Source organism: Giraffa tippelskirchi, chromosome 9 (genome assembly GCF_054371585.1).
Source record: "Giraffa tippelskirchi isolate mGirTip1 chromosome 9, T2T-mGirTip1v1.2.pri, whole genome shotgun sequence".
In the NCBI taxonomy this organism is placed as follows: Eukaryota; Metazoa; Chordata; class Mammalia; order Artiodactyla; family Giraffidae; genus Giraffa; species Giraffa tippelskirchi.
In genome coordinates this window covers 1,955,375-1,975,715 of record NC_137283.1, presented here as the reverse complement: position 1 = coordinate 1,975,715, position 20,341 = coordinate 1,955,375, and the positions used below count along the sequence as shown (strand labels likewise).

The window sequence follows — 20,341 nt, the reverse complement described above, 5'->3', positions numbered from 1 at the left end:
TTAAAGAATAACACAGTTTGTTTTAAGGATGTCACTGTGGACTTTTAAGTTAACTGTTCTTTGCTGAGATTGGTGTTTCCTTACCTATATTTTCCAAGCTACTTCAGATCTTTTTTAAAGACAGTTTTGATAGAGGTAAGATACAAATACATACAAGTAACTTTATTGACTAGAAATCAAAGGTGTGATGAGGAGGATGGGCAATAAGGTGGGGGAAGGATTTTTAGATTAAATTGCATTATTTCAAGTCACAGTTAAAAATTACCAGTTGTATGTTTTACATAATTGCATCTACTCAATTTTTATATGGTAATTTACTTTGCTATTATTGCTGATCAAATTGATTTAGGAATAAATGGGTTTAAAAGGCTAAGTGCTGAAATATTGAGTGGGTTAGCTATGAGGAATATGTTTTATTTGCGCAGTGCCCATGCTGCTGAAGTTCTGGCTGTGAACCTCAAATAGTTTGGGGCTGTTTGAGGTGACAGTCGGGTGGTAGTGAATTTCAGCAGATCACTGGGGTAGCATCATCACCCTATACCTAGACTAGGCCGAGAGGTATCTGATGGAGGAGTACATCATGATCATTGAGAAAATTTTTGTAGAAAGCCAAAATGAGAACATTTTCCATGCAGCCTCAAGGGAATTATCTGTTACACTGCAATAGATGAGCCCTGGTGGACTAGCTTTGTCTGGGCCTGTGGGTGGGGCCAGTTACTGTTTAAGTGCCTCTAATCACTGTAGCATCACAGCTCTTACCTTAGTTTGTTGTCTGAAGTAAAGAGATGACCTGTGATTTGCAGAGTGCAGGTCTGGAGTCTTTAGTGAGAATGTTTTACTCACTTCGTGGGTCATGAAGCACAGCTTTAACTCCTCTGTTTCTTGTCATCCACTTTGCAAAGTAGCCACGGAGTTAAAGCTCTGATGCGTCCGTCTGTGCTTGTCCAACTTTGAAAGAGCAGATCTTCCTCGACTTAACGATGGGTCAGTGTTTCAGTGAACCCGTCGTAAGTTCAAAATGTCCTAAGTCGAAAACACATTTAATGCAAAGCTTGGCCCTGCCCACCCGAGGTGTGCCCAGGACCCTTCACAATTAGTCTGCAGTTGGGCACAGTCATCTGTCTCAAACCTAATTTGAAAACCATCTCATGTAATTTATTGGGTACCGCACTGAAGGTGGAAAGTGGAATGGCTGTCTGGGTGCAGAGCGGTTTTAAGTGTGTTGAGCAGGATTGTGCAGCTGATGGGGAGCTGTGGCCACCCAGCCTCACCAGGAAGGCTTATCTCTTGCTTGGGAAAAGATTGTAACTCAAAAGTGGAAGTATGGTTTCTACCAGATGTGTCTTGTTTCAGTTCAGTTCAGTTCAGTCGCTCAGTCGTGTCAGACTCTTTGCGACCCCATGAATTGCAGCACGCCAGGCCTCTCTGTCCATCACCAACTCCCGGAGTCTACCTAAACCCATGTCCATCGAGTCAGTGATGCCATCCAACCATCTCATCCTCTGTCGTCCCCTTCTCCTCCTGCTCCCAATCCTACCCAGCATTAGGGTCTTTTCCAATGAGTCAACCCTTCGCATGAGGTGGCCAAAGTATTGGAGTTTCAGCTTCAACATCAGACCTTCCAATGAACACCCAGGACTGATCTCCTTTAGGATGGACTGGTTGGATCTCCTTGCAGTCCAAGGGACTCTCAAGAGTCTTCTCCAACACCACAGTTCAAAAGCATCAATTCTGCGGCGCTCAGCTTTCTTCACTGTCCAACTCTCACATCCATACATGACCACTGGAAAAACCATAACCTTGACTAGACGGACCTTTGTTGGCAAAGTAATGTCTCTGCTTGTCTTGTTTAGTACCATGGTAAAATGGAACTGTTACACTGAACTGTTAAATTGAACCATTCTAAGTTGGGGAGCATCTGAAATTTAGGGCAGATTGTCTGCGTCTTCATTGCCTCTGAATGGTCTCACTGTTTTCCAAACTGTAGGTTGTGACTTCTTAGTGGTTTGCCAAAACAACTAGTGGATTAACACAGCATTAAAAAAGAAAAGAATAGAAAATAACAATGCCATAGTAAGGGCAAATATTGTTTTGTGGAACTTTTGTTTTATGTATACAGTATACAGTACATGTAAACAGGTACATGTGTATACTGGTGATGATGTAAAATATATTTCTTCCCGGGGTTGTTATTAAAAATTTTTAAAAGAAAATTCATTTCTGGGACTCACCGGGTGCAGTGGATGGGAATCCGCCTGCTGGTGCAGTGGACACAGGCGCAGTCCCTGGTCTGGAGGATCCCGCATGCCGTGGTGCACCGAGCCCCCGTGCAGCGCCTGCTGCAGCCCAGGGGCCTGCAGCCCTGCTCCCCACCGAGAGGAGCGCCGCAAGATGCCGCGCAGCACGCTCACCGCAGCTAGAGGGGGCCTGTGCAGAGCAGTGAAGACCCAGCGCAGCCAAACATTAGTAAATAAATTTTAAAAGATCCATTTCTATAAATTAGTACTGGATTGCGTTCCTTTAGGAATAATATTTACTCTTTTCTCATTTAAAATTTTAACATACGCAACTAAGTATTTCAATTAAACACTGTTATTAAAAGACGCTTACTCTTTGGAAGGAAAGTTATGACCAACCTAGACAGCACATTAAAAAACAGAGACATTACTTTGCCAACAGTGGTCTGTCTAGTCAAGGCTATGGTTTTTCCAGTAGTCATGGATGGATGTGAGAGTTGGACTAAAAAGAAAGCTGAGCACCAAAGAATTGATGCTTTTGAACTGTGGTGTTGGAGAAGACTCTTGAGAGTCCCTTGGACTGCAAGGAGATCCAACCAGTCCATCCTAAAGGAGATCAGTCCTGGGTGTTCATTGGAAGGACTGATGCTGAAGCTGAAACTCCAATACTTTGGCCACCTGATGCGAAGATCTGACTTATTGGAAAAGACCCTGATGCTGGGAGAGATTGAGGACAGGAGGAGAAGGGGACAACAGAGGATGAGATGGCTGGATGGCATCACCGACTCGATGGACATGGGTTTGGGTGGACTCTGGGAGTTGGTGATGGACAGGGAGGCCTGGTGTGCTGTGGTTCATGGGGTCGCAAAGAGTCGGACACGACTGAGTGACTGAACTGAACTGAAATTAATGCTACATCGGCAGTTTTTATATTGGGGAATTTAGCTTCACATTTGATTTGTAATAGCCTACTGGTTCTGTATATAATAAATGAAGTGTAATGAGAAGGAAGAACTGCGAGCAGATTTTCCTCTGTTTATTCTCAGACTGTCATCAACTAATCCTTTAGGCTCCTGAGCAAAGATAAATTTATACTGCTGTAATCAGAAAGACTTTGTTTAGTTAGTTTGATTCAGAAGTACCTGAAATATGGCAATATATTTAATGAGAAGATCACTTGGAACGGACCAGTGTGGAAGATGCTATAGCGGTCTCGCCTATACTGCTGACTCAGGACTCTGTTAGTACAGCAGATTAACTACTCTGAGATTTTATGAGGCGACATGAGAAGCATGGATGCTTAATGACATTCAATTAGAAGAGGCTTGGAAGAAAACTGGATTTGTTTATTGTATTGGATAATGCTTAAACACAACTATAATGTAAAACTGAGTATATTTGCAGATTAAGTATCTGACGGTGAAAAGCGTTGAATATGTTCCCGTATGATTTAATTTTTTGTGTTTGTTTAATGGAATAAAAATTTAATATTCAGTATTATTAATTCTAATATTGTTAATATTCAGTATTGAAGTAGATCAGAGTAAATATTGAGTATATCTTGGAGGTGGAATTTGAAGGTAGACAGATTCTTATATTTTAGTTTTCAAAGTTTTTACATAGAGTGTACATTATTTTTGTAATAAAATATCTTTAAATATCTGAAGTTATTCTCTTATAACTCTTTCCCACACAAATCAGTCGAATGATTATCTCTAAAAAAAGTTAAGTTATTTTTGGGAGACTGTATAAGTACTCATCTTTTTCAGAGACTGCCAGTTGGGTCATCATTTGTGGCACCATAGGAATGACTTTTAACTGTTGATCACATTAATTGTTTTTAATGTGAAGGTGGTTGTAGTGAAAGCCGTTTTCGCATAATTGAAGTTTAGGCTTTGGAAGAGTTTAAGTGTGTTTAGGCGTGTCTGTCATCAGAAGTCCGCTAAACTTATGTAGGCCATTCTAGAAATGAGTCCCCTTAGAGGTTTTCAAGGCTCATCAATGTTTGAGGTTTTGATGACTGTTAGAGTGAAGCTGTAATAGGAATTTATGTCCGTTTCTAATTTACAGGGTCATTCATGTGATTTGGTAACCAGTATACTCACATCATTCTTGTTCTTTGAACTTTGAGGCTTTTTATTGCTTATCATCTTCAGCACCCTTTTCCCCCTCTTTGCGCTGGTGCACTTTCTTTCATATCTAGTTAGAATCTGTGGCCCATGTATATTTCATTTAAACACCTAAGCTGTTATCTGCTTTTTTTCTTCAAAAACTTTTTTTGAAAGGTATTCGTTCACATACTTGCCAGGGCTTTTAAAAAGAAAACCATGAAGATGATGGTTGTTCTTACCTTTTCTTTCTGCGTCCTTAACTGCTGTGTTCGCAGTCCCTGCCCCAGACTTGCCGCACTGTGACCAGTCTCTCCCTCTCTGATTCTGTAGATGGACGCCTTCACCGCTGCCACGCGCTGCCTGAGAAACGTAAGACAGACACTCCATAAAGACTGACTTTATGAAAGTTCGTTTACTTCACAGGATATGTATTTGTAAAGTATAAAAATTAAAAAGTAGCATTTGTATAGAGATATCTAAAAGTGTTAGTCACTTTATAAATGGATTTTGTTTACTTTTCAGTTTTTATTATAAATTCGGGTGATGTTCATATTTCTGATGGTGTGAATAGCTTGTTTTCTAAGATTTTTTAACTTTTTATTTGTTGCTGATAGTTGAGCTATCAACTGCTGATATGTGCGCATGTGTTGTGAGTGGAGTTAGAACGTAACCCTGTCATCACATGTACTAGGGGGGCGGTATTCCTGTTGTACAAACGAGGGAGAGGGGGCCTCTGCACAGTCATGCCGCTGATGAGTGGAGGCATCGGGTTCAGACCAGGATGCCTGGCTCTCAAGCTGGTACGGTGCGCGCCCTTAATACCCATCTTAGTGCTGTGGGAAACGCTCACAGGACAAACATAGGGTGCCTTTTACTTTCTGCTCAGCAGTGTCATTTTCTTAATCCGAATGGGAATGTTTGTAGTGGATGTATATAGTGGATATAGTCTGCATCTGTCCATTAAAAGCTGACGGTTTCCCTTGTTGATAATTTAGCCAGCTTTTCCCCTCTTCCTGCTGAGTCATGGGGGGGTGATATAGTTGCTAAGTGGTATCCTATGCTTGCTATCCCCCTGGACTGTAGCCCGATTCTCCAGGCAAGAATCCTGGAGTGGGTTGCCATTTCCTTCTCCAGGGGATCTTCCTGCCCAGGGACGGAACCTGGGTCCCCTGCACTGCAGGCGGCTCCTTTGCTGACAAGCCAGCAGGGTGAGAGGACTGGTTACAGGGAGCTTTCATTGCCTCGGCCTGCCTGCTCCTTTGAGGCTTGTGGTGTGTGGGCCCGCGCTCCGCGTCTGCCTTCCCTGTTGCTGGTAGCGTGCTCTCAGCTGTTGAAGGGGTTCACACCCGCCTCTCAGGCCTCTGTGGGCCCCTCGGGCAAAGGCCTGGTATTGTCTTAGGTTCCTTGAGAGTGCAGGCGGGGTGACCAGTGTCGGGTGTGTTCATTTTTCTCATCTGTTCATCTGTCAAGACCCTTACTTCCATTCTGTAATGCTCAGGACCTATGGCCTTGACTTCCGGAGTTCCTGTTTAAGTGAATTCTTAAATTTAGATACTGAAGTCTCACTACAAGCTCCTTTTTTTTTTTTTTTAAAGCTTTCTTCTCTTACTCCATTAGTCCCGTAATTCTTATTTGTTGAACTTTGAGGCTCTGGAGTCACTTACTACCCACCCCCTGATTTGTTTAAAGGTCCGTTACTTCCACGCCCCCCTGTTTGCATGGCCTCTGTCTTATTTGAGAGGGAATACTATCATGTCTGTTAGTATCAAATATTTTGGTAAATCCCCAATTCTCAATCAGTTTAACTGTGTTAGGTTGCTCAAAACAAGTTGATACCCTTCTCTGGTTCCTTAAAGACAGAAGATGCCTCCTGTCTTTCTAATTGTCTCCTGTTCTCTGCATGGGGTACATTGCACATTCCCTACTCTCAGACTGTACCCTCTGCCCTCAATCCTAGGAAATGCTACTACTTTCTCTGCGGAGTGCGTAGAAGATGCCAGAAGGGAGCCCCATCCACTGCTATTTCCACTTGGATAACTCAGCTGAGGCTGCACGTGTTTTAGAACTTAACAAGGTTCCCTGCGCTCCGCATTCCTTATCTCAGTGAATGGCACCGCTCCCGGTTACGTAGATCTGAAACTGTGAGCATTATCTGTAACTTTCCTGCCCTCTCCACACACCGAATCCAGCCTCCTAACCGTCTGCTAAGTCTGTTTGTTTTCATGCTTCCTTTCATCACCATATTTCTATTGTCTGGAACAATGCAGAACCTTTTTCGCTGGCTGCCAATGTTAAAAAAATACTCCGTTACAGAAAGAATCATTCAGTGACACTTGTTGAGGAATGGTAAAGCAGACTTCTTTTTAATGGAGGCCGTCGTGGGGGTGTAGGGACTACTGACATTTGGCCAAAGGAGAGAGCCTTTGCTCCTTCTGGTGAGATACAAGTAAAGATGATCCTGTGGTAGGATGGTACTAATGCTTAATATTTAGCTGAGGACTTATTTTGTACCAGGAACTTTTCTATGCACATTATATTCATCTTGTTTAATTTTTATAACCTATTAGTTGAAAGTACTGTTATTAGCCACATTCTCCAAATGAGGATATTGAGCAACAGTGAGGTTATAACTTGCCCATCTAGTGAGGAGAAGAACTAGGATTTGAATTTAGGCGATCTGGATCTAGACCCTATACCCATTAATGTTTTATCTTCAGCTAGAATGAACTAGTTGACAAATTGTATTATATTTGTATAGGTATAGTTTTCAATAAACTTTATGCTAATACAATTTGTAGAGATAATTTCCTGGCTTAGGTCATTAATTAGAAGCTGTTTCTCAATTTAGTATGTAATATTTAGTTACAATTTAATATATACATTAATCTGCGTAATGACATGTTATGCCGCGTTTAATTAATGAAGCATGGTTTTGCTTTCCGTGTCCTACCTGATTTCTTCCGTCGCCATGTTTAGGTTACTGTCTGTTTTCCAGATGAAATAACCATCCCTACATCCGCTCTCCATCTTCCAAAAATTTTATGAAATCTCTCATTTGGTGTGGTTTTTTCTGTTGTCTTTATCCTTCAGTTTATCCTTTTAAAAATCAGTTTGCTATGCATGTTAGTTATATGGGAAGAAGAGATAATCCCAACCCAAATCTTTGATTTCTCATGTTATCTTGATGACCTCCAAGTTGTTTTCCTTTCTCCTTTGCCTTCTGTAAGCTTAGAATGAGTCACTATTGTAAGGAAGTTTTGTTTTCACTCCATAAAATGTTTCTCTTACTAGAGAACAAATATGGACAATATTGGGAGAATACGAAATAAAATGCCTGACCATGGGTTTGTTTGAAGGAATTACTAAAAATGATTAAAGTTGGATTATATTTTATTGAGCCATGAGTATGACTGGTGAATTAATTTTCATTCAGGCTTGGGTGATTTGAAACGTAAACATTAATTATCTTGACTCTTTAAAAAGAACTAATACCAAGGAATACCCACCAGACCTCTCCATGAAATTCTCTAGGCAAGAATACTGGAGTGGGTTGCCATTCTCTTCTCCAGGGGATCTTCCCAACCCAGGGTTTGAACTCGGGTCTCTTGCATTGCAGGCAGATTCTTCACCATCTGAGCCACCAGGGAAGCCCCTGAAACACAAAAGCCATTTGTTGTAATTGGTAAAGACCTGTCAGTTTACCTGCATAACAAACATTTGGCAGTATTTTAATTTTAAAATCTTAAATTACTGCTGTTTTGTAAGTGACGGCTTTTATCCTAGTAAGTAAAACCAAGTAGGAGGAATTGTGTGTGTTCCAGGCAGGGTTCTTTTGGTTGCCTCGTGTCAGAGATGTATCTAAATGTGTGGTCTTTAACTGCAAGTTTAAGTAAGTCTTAGATACTTCTTCTGAGTTTGTAGAGTTTTTGCTGGGGCCCAGGAAAAAGCTGAAGAGGAGCTTCAGAGAGAGGACAGAAAACCGCTGCCTCTAACCTTCATTTTCATGTCTCTGACATGGCTTCTTTGCCAAGTACCACTTGAAGCCACTTCTTATTTCTGCTTCTACTTCAACCGCCTCCCTTTTATCTCCTTGTCAAACTGACTGTCTAGTTCGCATCCTTCCAGGCAGGGTAGGACTATGAATTCTAATTTAGCAGATTAACCAAAAAACTGTGTTGTGGTGAAATACAAACAGGACAAGTTACAATGATTTTTCCAGTGTATTTAGTCAGTATGGATGAGTCAGGGTGGAGGTGCTCTGCATTTCTGCAAGGTTTCAAAATCATGCGTATAAAAACATGTCTATCCTGCATTTAGCTGAAAATGTTATGTTGAAATTACAGTAGGAATATTTTTTAGAGTAAAATTATCCACATGACATCGTTGGTTTGTCTGTAAACTGAGAACAGGTAGCTTTCAGTAAAACTCTAAATGCACATTCGAGATGCGTTTGTTCCCGTAGAGTTCATTGCTAAATGCCATTTTTATAAAAGGATGGAGCCTTTGGGTTATGTCTGAGTTCATGGGGATTTACGAGGAAGAATCTGGCCACTTTTTTTTTCTTGACAACATCTTGAAGTGCTGAAAGTGAGTCGCAGCCCCCAGTTCTTTCTGAGGCAGTGGTTCTCCGTGGGTGTGCGTGCTGGGTGTGTTTTCACTCTTTGAGGGGCATTTGGCAGTTCCTGGGTAGATTGTGTTTGTCACGGCTGTGGGGCGCAGGGGTTGTGTGCGCTGCTGGCGTGGAGTAGGGAGAGGCCAGAGATGCTGCTGACCACCCTGCAACTCCCAAGACTGCCCCCAGCAGAGAAGTGTCCAGCCCCAAACCCGGCAGCCCCGTCCACAGAGGCAAGGAGCGGAGAGCCGAAGGTCCCAAGAGTTGAGAGAGAAGACGGAGATTGTGGAGGGAGAGAAATGACCCTTCACTGGGCTTGAGTGAGAGCAACACGCCCCGTGTCTGACGGTGGCCGCCGGGGGGCGAGCGTGCGTCGCCCTGGGGGGGCGAGTGGCGGTGCTGAGCCGGCGGGTCTGCGCCGCGTGAGCCCCCTGCTTGTAGCCGCGGGGAAGAGCGGGCTGGCCGTGCTCCCCTTTGAAACACGTTTAAAACTTAGTCCGGTTTCCTCTGGTCTTAAAGGGACTTTTCTTTCTTCTTTTCCTGGCTGTTCGCTTCAAATTTATCTATGGAAACCAAATTTAAATGGTACCTTCATATATTGATTATAATGTTCAAGGTCTTGCTTTTTATGGTAGTTACTAGCTGTTACTGAATTTCTAATCCACTTAAAATATTCAAAACTAATTCAGTGAATGTGTCTGTGATGGAATGCTGTATCTTTTCCTGAAAATTCCCTAAATAAAGCATAGGAGCAAATAAAATTACCTGTGGGGTAAGTTAGGGGGAAGGATGTGGCCCCGGGAAAGAGCCCAGGTTGTGAAGTCGGGCAGCCCTGGGGTGGAGGGTGATCCGCCCGGTTACCTTACAAAGTTGCCTACAATGAGAATAAAAGTAATGTTTGTGAGGGGCCTTCTGAGAAGTGCGTGTCTCTGCAGGGGCGGCATCGTGGTTTTAAATTCTAGCTTATCCAGGTACCAGCTGTAGGACCTTCAGAGAACTGCTTTGTTTTGGAGTCTAAGTTTCCTTTATATATTTAGGATAGTAATAACGTATCCTAGAACTGTTTTATCTTTTGTAAAACATAAAAATGTGATCGTAGTTAAGCATGTCACGCCGTAACTCGCTTGTTTGTGAAAAATATATTCCTGACGTCTCGTGCGTGGGACGGTGTGGTTCCGTCTCATTCTGTATATCTTTGTAATGTTCCGAGGTAACCAGCCGCCCCCTGTTTATTTACTCTCAGGTCATTTCCTGTTTTTTTGCCAGTTCAAACAGTAAACATACTGGGCCTTATCTTTATATTTTGGTATTTAAATTTCTGTGGAGTAGATAGCCAAAAGGGATATTGCCCGGTAAATGGTGTCCTCAGAACTGTAAGTTAATTCTTGTTGGCTTCCTCTTCAGAAAGTTCTGAGCAATTTACACTTTCCCACTAAAAGCATGAGCGTGTCTCTGTGTCTTGCTACCTCTGCCAGCTTCAGACGTTAATTAGACTTTTTTCCTCCACTAATCTAATGGTTGAACCACTAGTAAGAGTATTTGTTTTAATATGTGGTTATTTATTGGCCATTTGTATTTTCTCCAAAGGGAATTACTTGATTCATGTTCTCTGTCCATTTTTATATTCCTTTATTTCCCTTTAAAAATCAAGTTTCTTGTATTAGAAACACTTAATGCCATGTCCGTTACGCTGCATATATTTCCTCGTGTTCTATCTTGTCTCTTTATTGTCTTTGCTTTAGACCAGTGTTGGATTTTTTTTTAATAAAGTAAAAAATACCTATATCAGTCTTTTTCTTCATGGCTTCTAGTTTTTTCATCTTGCTAAACAATATGTCCCCATTCCAGCAATATAAAACACTATTCTTAGTTTTAAAGACCTATTCTTCACATTATCTTTAATCCATTGTAATTTATTTTTACCTGCCGTTTGACATAGATAGCTTCATCAAATTAGAGAACCAAACAGTCCTTCCTGCATTATATATTTAATCTGTTACTTCATTCTGTTTTGTCTGGCAAACATTTACTATATTGAATTGTTTCTGTTCTTGTACCATACTGTTTAGCTTACCATAGTTTCATGGTATACTGGAATATTTATTAGACAGAGTGCCTCCCTTTTTTTCCCCTTGATTTTATTGGAAATTCTAGTTTTTATGGAAACTTCAGAATCATTTAGTTCAGTTAAAAAGATAAACGTAACACTTTGGGATTCGGATTCACTTTATAATTTCTATATTCATATAGAAAGCTTTATTATTATTTTTCTTGGTATATTTATTTAAAGCCTACCTATCCAGGAGAATAGAGTGTCAGATTATTTAGTGTCTTTCAGTAAAATTTTATAGTTTTTTAGATTACATTTATTCCTATGTAGTTTATCATTTTGTCCTTATATGGGGTCTTTTTCTACCTCTGTCTCTAGTTATTTATTGGTAGTTTAGAGAAAAGCTGTTGGTATTTATTTATCTTGTAACTGGCTGCTGTCAAATGAATCTTTTCATTTGTGCTGATTGGTGGAATCTATTGTATTTTAGGTACACAGTGATACCATCTGCAAATAAATATTTATTTTGGGTTTTTAAAATTCTATTTCTTTTTGCATTAGCTACAGCATACAAATTAATGGATTATCCTGGAGGTAGTAGAGACTTAAGACTCATGTAAAGAGTGAACGCTTCAGTCTTTTGAACTTGAATATGTTTGCTTTTGGTGTCTGGTCAATAATTTCATCATGTTTAGTCAGGTTCTTTTTATTCCTCCTTTTTATTTTTTAAATGATGAAATTATCATAATGCATCATTATGATAGATGATAGATTTAGAAAATATAGAACAAAATTATATATTTCCATTATATATTACAATTTTTTTTAAGTATATAAATTATGATTTTTAGTTAGAGTTTCAATATCAAACTCTCAAAAATTAGTAGAGTGAATAGACAGAAAAGCAGAAGGCTATAGTAGGCCCGGAAAGCACTATGAAGCAATTTACCAAAATTAAGATTTATACAATTTTCACACAACAGCAGGCTACAAATTCTGTTTAAGTTCCCGTAGACTATAAACCAGGAGACAGTGGACCACATCCAGGAATGTAAAACAAAGTGCGAAGGTTTTATGGTCTAAAGGTACTGAAATCGTAGAGAATCTGTTCTCTTATTATGTTAAAAATCAACTTCAAAAGATATTTGAAAATAACCCACATATTTTCAAGTGCTGTATGACGTTTACCAGAGATCTATGACTCTACACGTTTGGCTTTTTTCTCTCAGATTATGTTTGTGAAACTTATCCCTGTTCTTGCCTGTAGCAGTGCTTTGTTTAGTTTCACAGCTTCACGGAATCACATTATACGAATATGCCACAGTCTGTTTGTTGGTGTGCTTGTTTCTGGATACGTGGATCATTCCCAGTATCATATTAAGGATGAATAACGCTGCCGTGAACGTTCCTTTACGCGTCTTTGGTGCATGTATGTGTACATTTTTGTTGTATGTGTTAGCGTGGATTTTCCCAAGAGTGGAGTCTGAGACAGAGACAATGTGATGGTGGTTTAGTTGCTAAGTTGTGTTCAACCCCATGGACTGTAGCCCATCAGACTCCTCTGTTCATGGGATTTCCCAGGCAAGAATACTGGTGTAGGTTGCCATTTCCTTCTCCAGGGGATCTTCCTGACCCAAGGATCGAACTGATGTCTCCTGCATTGCAGGTAGATTCTTCACTGCGAAGCCACCAGGGAAAACCCTGCAGGTAATTTACTTGTAACCTGAGCCCATGAAGCAAGAGTGATGGACAGGGAATGAAAGGGGTGCAAGGAAGCCTCTGTGAGCATCAGTTAGAGAGGGGCTGTGACAGTGAGGGGCCGGCGCTCAGCCCTGCAGGCCCTCCGAGAAGCCTTGGGGACTGCTGGCCCGTCAGGGCTGCTGCCCAGGGCATGGGGGAGGGACGCGGAGCGTTTCCCACTCCCACTCCCAGGCCTCGCGGGTGAGCGGTGGCCACCAGGGCATGACCTCCATGGACTTTCGGGTGGTGCATGCATGCATGCCTTTGAATGCTTTTTAACACAGGCTTTAAAGTTTTAGAATTAACTAACGGACACATCTTAGAAGGCTTCATTACAAATATAGAATAGAATGTAAGTATTATCAGTCTTGATATTAAAAAAAAAATTAATTGAAACCAGGATGTGGAAGGGTGAATGTAAGTGAAAAAGCTAAAAAAAAAAAAAAGGAAAAGCTATATATATGGGTGAAAAAAATCTTAATTGTTTTTTGTAGGGTAAACAGATACTGTCTCAAATGGTACGTTATTTAAAATTATGATGGCAACTCTAGCTACTAGGAACAGTTATAAGGCAGAAACAAGGTAGTTAATATCTGGTGAGTGTAAGCAGGTTGCGAGGAATGCTTGTTCGGGAACAATTCAGTAAGACTTGAATTTTCTACCATGTACAGGTTAATTTAATAAATTATATTAAAATTTTAGTTTCCATATAGTGATACAGAAGAATCTTTAGGATTTGTAAGTGGAAAAAAACAGCAAGTTGTATAACAGTGAGTTGTATGCAGCTCCAGTTTTGGTGAGTATTGCAGACACTCACACACATACACACACACATGCTGCTAAGTCGCTTCAGTTGTGTCCGACTCTGCGACCCTGTGGACTGCCAGCTGCCAGCCTCCTCGGTCTGTGGAATTCTCCAGGCAAGAATACAGGAGTGTGTTGCCATTTCCTCTTCCAGGGATCTTCCTGACCCACGGATCGAACCCATGTCTCCTGTAGCTCCTTCTTTGCAGATGGATTCTTTACCACTGTGCCACTGGGGAAGTCTGCGTATGTGTACACACACACACACACACACATGCATGTATACTTATATTTGTGTGATAAAAATGGAGAAAAGGTTGGAAATGGGGCAGAGAAACCGAGGGAATAAGTGAGACTGTTTTGGGTCATGCAGGTCTATTTATTGCCAAGTGAAATAAGCCAGACACAGAATGACATATCCTGATGATCTCACTTATATATGAAAATATAAATTTATGAAAATATGAAACAGTCAAAACCGCAGAAGCAGAGTAGAATGGTGGCCGCCAGGGACCAGGAGAAAGCGATGATCGGGATACAGAGCGTCTGTTAGGCAGTGCACGTCGGTGGTATGTGCGGCATAGTGCTTACAGCTGTCAGCACCACATTGTACACTTGACATTTTTAAGGGTAGACCTTGCAGGTTAAGTGTTCTTGCCGCACGCACGCACAGCCGCACTGGCAGATGATAGTGACAGTGTGGAGGTGAGCGGGGACTGTGAGAGGTGCCAGGTCATGTCCGTGGCCGTGATGGTGCTGATGGTTTCATGAGTGTGTGCTGTGCTGGGCAAAGTCGCTTCACTTGTGTCTGACTCTTTGCGATCCTATGGACTGCAGCCCACCAGGCTCCGCTGTTCAAGGGATTCTCCTGGCAAGAATCCTGGAGTGGGTTGCCATTCCTTCCTCCAGGGGCTCTTCCCGACCCAGGGATCCGGCGTCTTTAAAGGTCTCCTGCATTGGCAGGCAGGCTGTTTACCACTAGCGCCAGCTGGGAAGCCCTTCCTGAGTGTATACTTATTCCCAAACCCCTTGACTTGTGTTTATTAAATATGTTAAGCTTTTCATGTGTCAGTTATAGCTCAACAGATTGGTTTAAAAGTAATGTAAGTATTCCTATAAGATAAAACTGTAAAATCTTTAATGGACTAGCCAGATTAAAATTTCTGAGTTTATATGTTGAATTTGTATCTTTATTTTGTCAAGAAAGTAGTAGACTATAACTTACTTTACTTTTCTCTTTAACCTGTACAACCTGATTTAAGACTTTTAATTTGAGTATTGGTTTAGTAGTGCCCAGGATAGCATTGTAGCAGGTAACATATTGCAGAAATGGATCTTCTGTCTTTTGAGGAAGAATAACATTTTGTTCTGCAATTTGGGAAGTTAAAAATATACGTGTACCTAATTCCTCCTTTCCTCCTGAGGCCTCTTAAGCTTCTTATTTCTCTCCCTCCCCTTCTTCCACCCCTGTCGCTGAGCTGAGGGCTCCTTGCCCAGCGCAGTGAGACGCACCACGCCAGCAGATGAAGCGCTTACAGAGGGAGCATTTTTTATGGGAAAGAGATCTTGAGTCTGAAGGTCAGAGGGGTGCTGCTGTTAGCTGTTACCCTTAGGAATACTTAATCTGGGGGTAAAATGATAATTAAATCCACAATAGGATTTATTATTCCTGTTATTAATAACATGATTACAATAAGTTGGTATACATACAGGAACGATGAAGAAGCAAAACTCTTCAGGTGAAAACATATTTGGATCTTTCCTGAAAACTAGATGAAATTAAGAGTTAGATTTAACTGACTGTGTGGTTGAAGATTAATTCTCTAAAACACACATGAGCACACATACGCCCATTCCATATAGCGTTAGCGTATGCCATCTGTTTAACTAATGTAGGAAGGTTGAAGTTGAAAGCTGGTTGCTGCATCCCTCTTGGTATTTTCAGTTACAACCGCATGTGTTTATTGCCTGGCAGATCTCTTATGCTCTGACCCTGTGTGGGTTGCAGTTATTAGCAGGAAGATTAGGTGACTTAGAGGACAGTGATTGGCTGCACCATGAAAGCAACTTAGAGGGTTGATTTGTGCAAAGCACAGTGACCTAAATCAGGTATGTCCTCGCTGCCCCTGGGCTCTGCAAGGGCCTTGCTGTAGTACGCTATCAGAAGTAAGGTGTTTACATACCGCTATGGAAAGATTTCGCCTGAAGAAGTTCCTTGTATGTACCTTCTTATGATCTTGTGTTTTACTTACAAACCAGTTTGACTCTTTCAGAATGTAACAGTGAACCCAGAAGAAATGTCAGGCTTCATAGCACTGGCTTGGAATAGTGATCATCATCCTCTGTGTCTTTGGCTGTGCAAGTCATCTGCTGAAAAGTAAATCCAGTGTTGTAGCATTTTTATTAAATATTCTCTAAAATATATTTTTTTGATTAGTTGGTGAATGAGGCTTTAAGCGGTTTTATGTGGCTAAGGTATTAGGAAGGAAATTACTTTGTCTTAATGGTTAAACGTGTTTTGAGGCTGAGCCACCGTGTGTGACGGCTCTGAAATGGCTCTGCGTGCTTGGTGATGGTGCTTGGTGGACGCTCTTCCCTTGTGGGCCGTAGAGCTCACTCTGGGACGGGACCGTCTAGTGCTGTTGCGACGATGGATGTTGCAACCCTCAGGTGTCAAAAGAGGAAACAGGCCAAGTTTACAACTGTATTGTTAAATAACCTTTTAACATTCCCTTTCCCTTAATTTTATGCCTTTGACATTTTGTTGAAATCTCGTTTTTGATCATTTGATCAAGACAGTACAAATTGTGGATGTTGCCTAACTATGAGAGGTAATAGTCAGATCTGTTTGATACAATGCTTAATTTTGTTTGATTTTGTTGGGCATTCCTACTTGTAAATTGACTTTTGATTTTACAGTGAGTTAATGCTGGGCTTTTTTGTTTGTAAACTGATTGATTAAATTCCACACTATTAAGTGCCTTTCTATGTTTGACCGTTGATTGTGCTCACAAGGACGCCCTAAGTGTGTCCCATATAAATTTTTTAGCCCCGTGTCTTGTCCTGTGGAAATCACACAGCAGTCAATGTGTTTAACCAAGGGCCGGCCCTGCTTGGCGCTGAGCAGACAGAGGTGAGTGGAACAGACTTGATTCCCTTCTGCTTGGAGCTTATTGTTCAGACTGGAAAAGTTAAGCAACTAGTTACATAAACATGTAATTACATGTTTTAATAAATACTATAAGGGAGCACTGTGTTTTCTCAGCCTGTATAATAGTGACCTTGCACTGTTGTCTCCTGGCTGAAGAACCACAAGTCCCTTAAGCTTTGTGTGTGTGTAAAACGAGAAAATTGAACTGGAAAAGTAAGCCCCATCCATCCCTGTATAAGGCCTGGAATGGAGAAGATAATTCACTCACCCCTTGATGTCTTATCATGGGGAGCCCCCCCCCTAAGCTGTAAATTAATTAATAAGCTGGCAATTTGATTGTATTACAGTTTTTGATTCACTGATGTAGCCCCAGTATCTGGAATGATGCTTGGGCACATAGTGTCCACTCACTAGGTATTTTTTGAATAAATGGATGAATCCAGACTGCTAGTCTTTATTTGAGGACATGAGACTTCTCTTTTATGTTTTCCATCAGATCCAGGGGGTCAGAGTTACTAACCAGGGAAAGGGTGGGCAAATAGACCATGTTTGTGAGGGGTTTCCTGGCTCTTCCCTGTTGATTTTTCAGTCAAAAAATCCAGTGAAATTCTAAAAACGCCCAGCTAACGGTAACCCCCGGCTGACTGAAAGTGGGGAATCTTGACGGAATACCTGCTAGAGCTGCCGCCGTCCAGCTTCTGCTGGATCTTCGTGTGTGTATTTTTCTTCCTCCTTGTTTTCTGTACATCTTAATTATTGATGAAGTTGAGATAGTTTTTTTTAAAAGCCCATTTCAGAATTCGATTTTATTATTCTCGTTTCTGTTAATTTGTTGTATACTCAGTGGGATCCCCAGGTGGCACTAGTGGTGAAGAACCCACCTGCCAACGCAGGAGACCTAAGAGACGAGGGTTCGATCCCTGGGTCAGGAAGATCCCCTGGAGGAGGGCATGGCAACCCACTCCAGTATTCTTGCCTGGAGAATCCCGTGGACGGAGGAGCCTGACGGGCTACAGTCCATGGGGTTGCAAAGAGTCAGACATGACTGAGCGACTTAGCACGCATATATACTTGCTAGCCTAAAGTAAGTGGTTTCTGTGTGTTTTTGGCGTGTGTGCTGAATTAGAACTGGAATAAGTATCTCCTCATAGCAACTGTGCCATAGTGTTTGTGATTTATAATGTCAGATAGACCCTGAGGAGGCTTTGCGTCTGTCCGTGACTCCTGCGGTCTGTAGTGAAGCTTGTGACAGCAAAGTGTCTGCTGAGAAGCTTCTTGATTATCAGAGGCGGTCACTTGCCGACTTTTATGCCTCACACCTCTTGGAGTTCTGTTGCTCTTACATTCTTTGAGCTCTTCACTTTTTTCCTTTGTAACTTTTCGTAAAGCTCTGATTGTCTTTAGTGTTCATCATGGTATGTGTTTGAAGTAAAAATTTGGAAGCTTTGTTCCAGTGTCTGAATCTATTCACTTCCTCCTCTGTCTGTTGACAAAGCATTTTTTTCAGGGCTTTAAAATTTTTTCTGTGGGAATCATGTGATTGCCTGAGTTTAAAATTTGCCATTTTAAATTGCTTTAACTTTCCATATGCCTTTTACTCCTCTTCCACTTATTTTAGAGTAGTGTATTAATCAAAAATGCCAAGTGAATTCTTGAGAAACTATGAATATCATTCTTTGGCTTTTTATTTTGTGAAATAGTAATCATTGATGATTTCTCCCCTTTAGATTAAGAAAGATTATTTGCCTAGTCTTAAGGTTTCTGCCAATAAATTTAAAGATTTTTAAATATTAAGTTCACCTCTTGGTGATGGATGGGATGAGTTTGGAAATATTTGGAAGACACTTAAGTTTTGTAGGACATTACTATTTATATACACTTCGATAGATTGCTGTAGGAATCCTGGGAAAATATTCTGACATACAAATCAGCCTTTAGAGCACTACTTCACAGATTTAGAGTTGCTTGTAATACAGTGAGAGTATATGGTAACTTCAGTGTTTTCTTATGAATTGAAATGTATGTTTCATTTTCTGAAGGATGAAAACAGTGTGAATGAAGTGAGAGTGGTCCCTATAAGGTCTCCTAAAGTGGTTGAGGGCAGGAAGCAGCCTCTGTTGCAGGACGATTTAAGTACATGAGGCTGAAGTCTGTAACGTGACCAGGGATGTGGTGGGCAGACGGGAAAACATGGATGAATGATGGGGCTCCGCCTAAACCACTGGGTCAGCATCTCCAACACTGGGCCCAGGACGCTGAATTTTAACAAGCCCTCTCGGTGTGTCTGAATTTATAAGATAGCATAAATTCTGAAAATTTCCTAAAGTAATACAGTTCTAGATCCTCGTGAGAGTTAGTTGTCTTCTCTTGGCATTTCATCCTAGGTGTTCAGGAACGTATTTTCTATGAATAATTCTCCTAGACGATCATAGTACTATTTCAGGATATATGCTGAATGTTCACATCAGTTTTAGTGAGGAAATTAATAGATACTTGTTTCTGTAGTGTTAAGGCTTTGCTAATTAGTCTAGTGTTAAAGCTGTGGGGCCAGTGAGAAGGCATTTTTGGCCTCCTTACTTTGATTCGGTGAAGTGGGGCTCTCCCGTGGCCGTGCCCTGTGCTTGGCGCGCTCGCAGGGCGCCTCCGTGCCCTGTGCTTGGCACATTTGCAGGGCGCCTCCGTGCCCTGTGCTTGGCGCGTTTGCAGGGCGCCTCCGTGCCCTGTGCTTGGCGCGTTTGCAGGGCGCCTCCGTGCCCTGTGCTTGGCGTGTTTGCAGGGCGCCTCGCCTCACGGCTCCTTCTGGGGTGGGTGACACTCGTGGATGAGGACAAGGCGCATGCGTGGCCTGGCTTTCAAAAGACTGCCTATTTCAGTCTGCCTCTGTATTCACGTGGCTAAAATAAATCAAAGCCATGAAAAACAGACACCCCCGTGAATTCAGAAGTCTGCTCTTGGCGCCGGAGGGAGCCAGTTTCGCTGTGTGCCTGTCTGTCCTCTCTGTTCCCCGTGTGTGTTCAGGTGCCCCTCCCCCGGGGCCTCCCTGCGCAGACAGTGTTCTGGGACGCTGTGCATGCAGCTCTCCGCCTTGTGAGCTTCCCTGTGTAACAGGCCTTACATGTCTCTCACGTCAGCACACGGCGTCTGCAGTTTTCAGAAGCTCGGTATTCCGGTGAGCGCGCTGCCATGCCTCTTTTAAGGGACCCTGGGGGTGGTTTCCACTTACAAGCTGCAGGAAGTAGCCTTGTACATATGTCATTTCATATGCAGAGAATTTAAACTTTCTGTGTGATCTTATGCGGATCATTCTTAAAGCTGCTTTCTTCTATGTTACAAAGCAGATATATTCTGAATAATTACCTTATTTTATAAATAAAAACTCGAAACCAAGGCAGAATAATTTTCTGAAGATTACAGTCAGACAAGCTTGCATTGATACACTTACTAAGGGTGCCTTTTTTATTCCTCATTTTAGTTTTCCCAGTGCCTTGGATTTGTTTCATTCTAGGCAGGCTTTATAAGGACTGGCTTGTGTGGCTTACTCCTCTGAGGTTAAGAATGAAAACATTTTGATGTCGAGGTGGCTCTTGGCTTTTTCTATTTTTAGCTTTCCACTATGTTCTTGAAGTTAAAAAATGA

At 41.7% G+C, this 20,341-nt stretch overlaps 1 protein-coding gene across 23 annotated transcripts in view; it reads left to right on the top strand.

The window, feature by feature from the left end:
• Positions 1 to 20,341, top strand: part of SLC4A7 (solute carrier family 4 member 7) — a 114,797-nt gene that overhangs the window by 13,369 nt on the left and 81,087 nt on the right. For 5 of the 23 annotated variants that reach the window (XR_014065237.1, XM_081529509.1, XM_081529507.1 and 2 more), the window contains exon 1: positions 15,655 to 15,771. The exons of 11 other annotated variants lie outside the window; for them this stretch is intronic. Coding sequence is in view for 10 of the 12 variants with exons in the window: in XM_081529509.1 (XP_081385635.1) it covers positions 15,742 to 15,771 (30 nt within the window). In the remaining 2 variants the exon portion in view is untranslated. Of the gene's footprint in view, positions 1 to 15,647; positions 15,772 to 16,603; positions 16,688 to 16,819; positions 16,823 to 20,341 lie in introns of those variants that run through there. 7 more of the 23 variants (XR_014065236.1, XM_081529499.1, XM_081529496.1 and 4 more) reach the window with 4 other exon arrangements.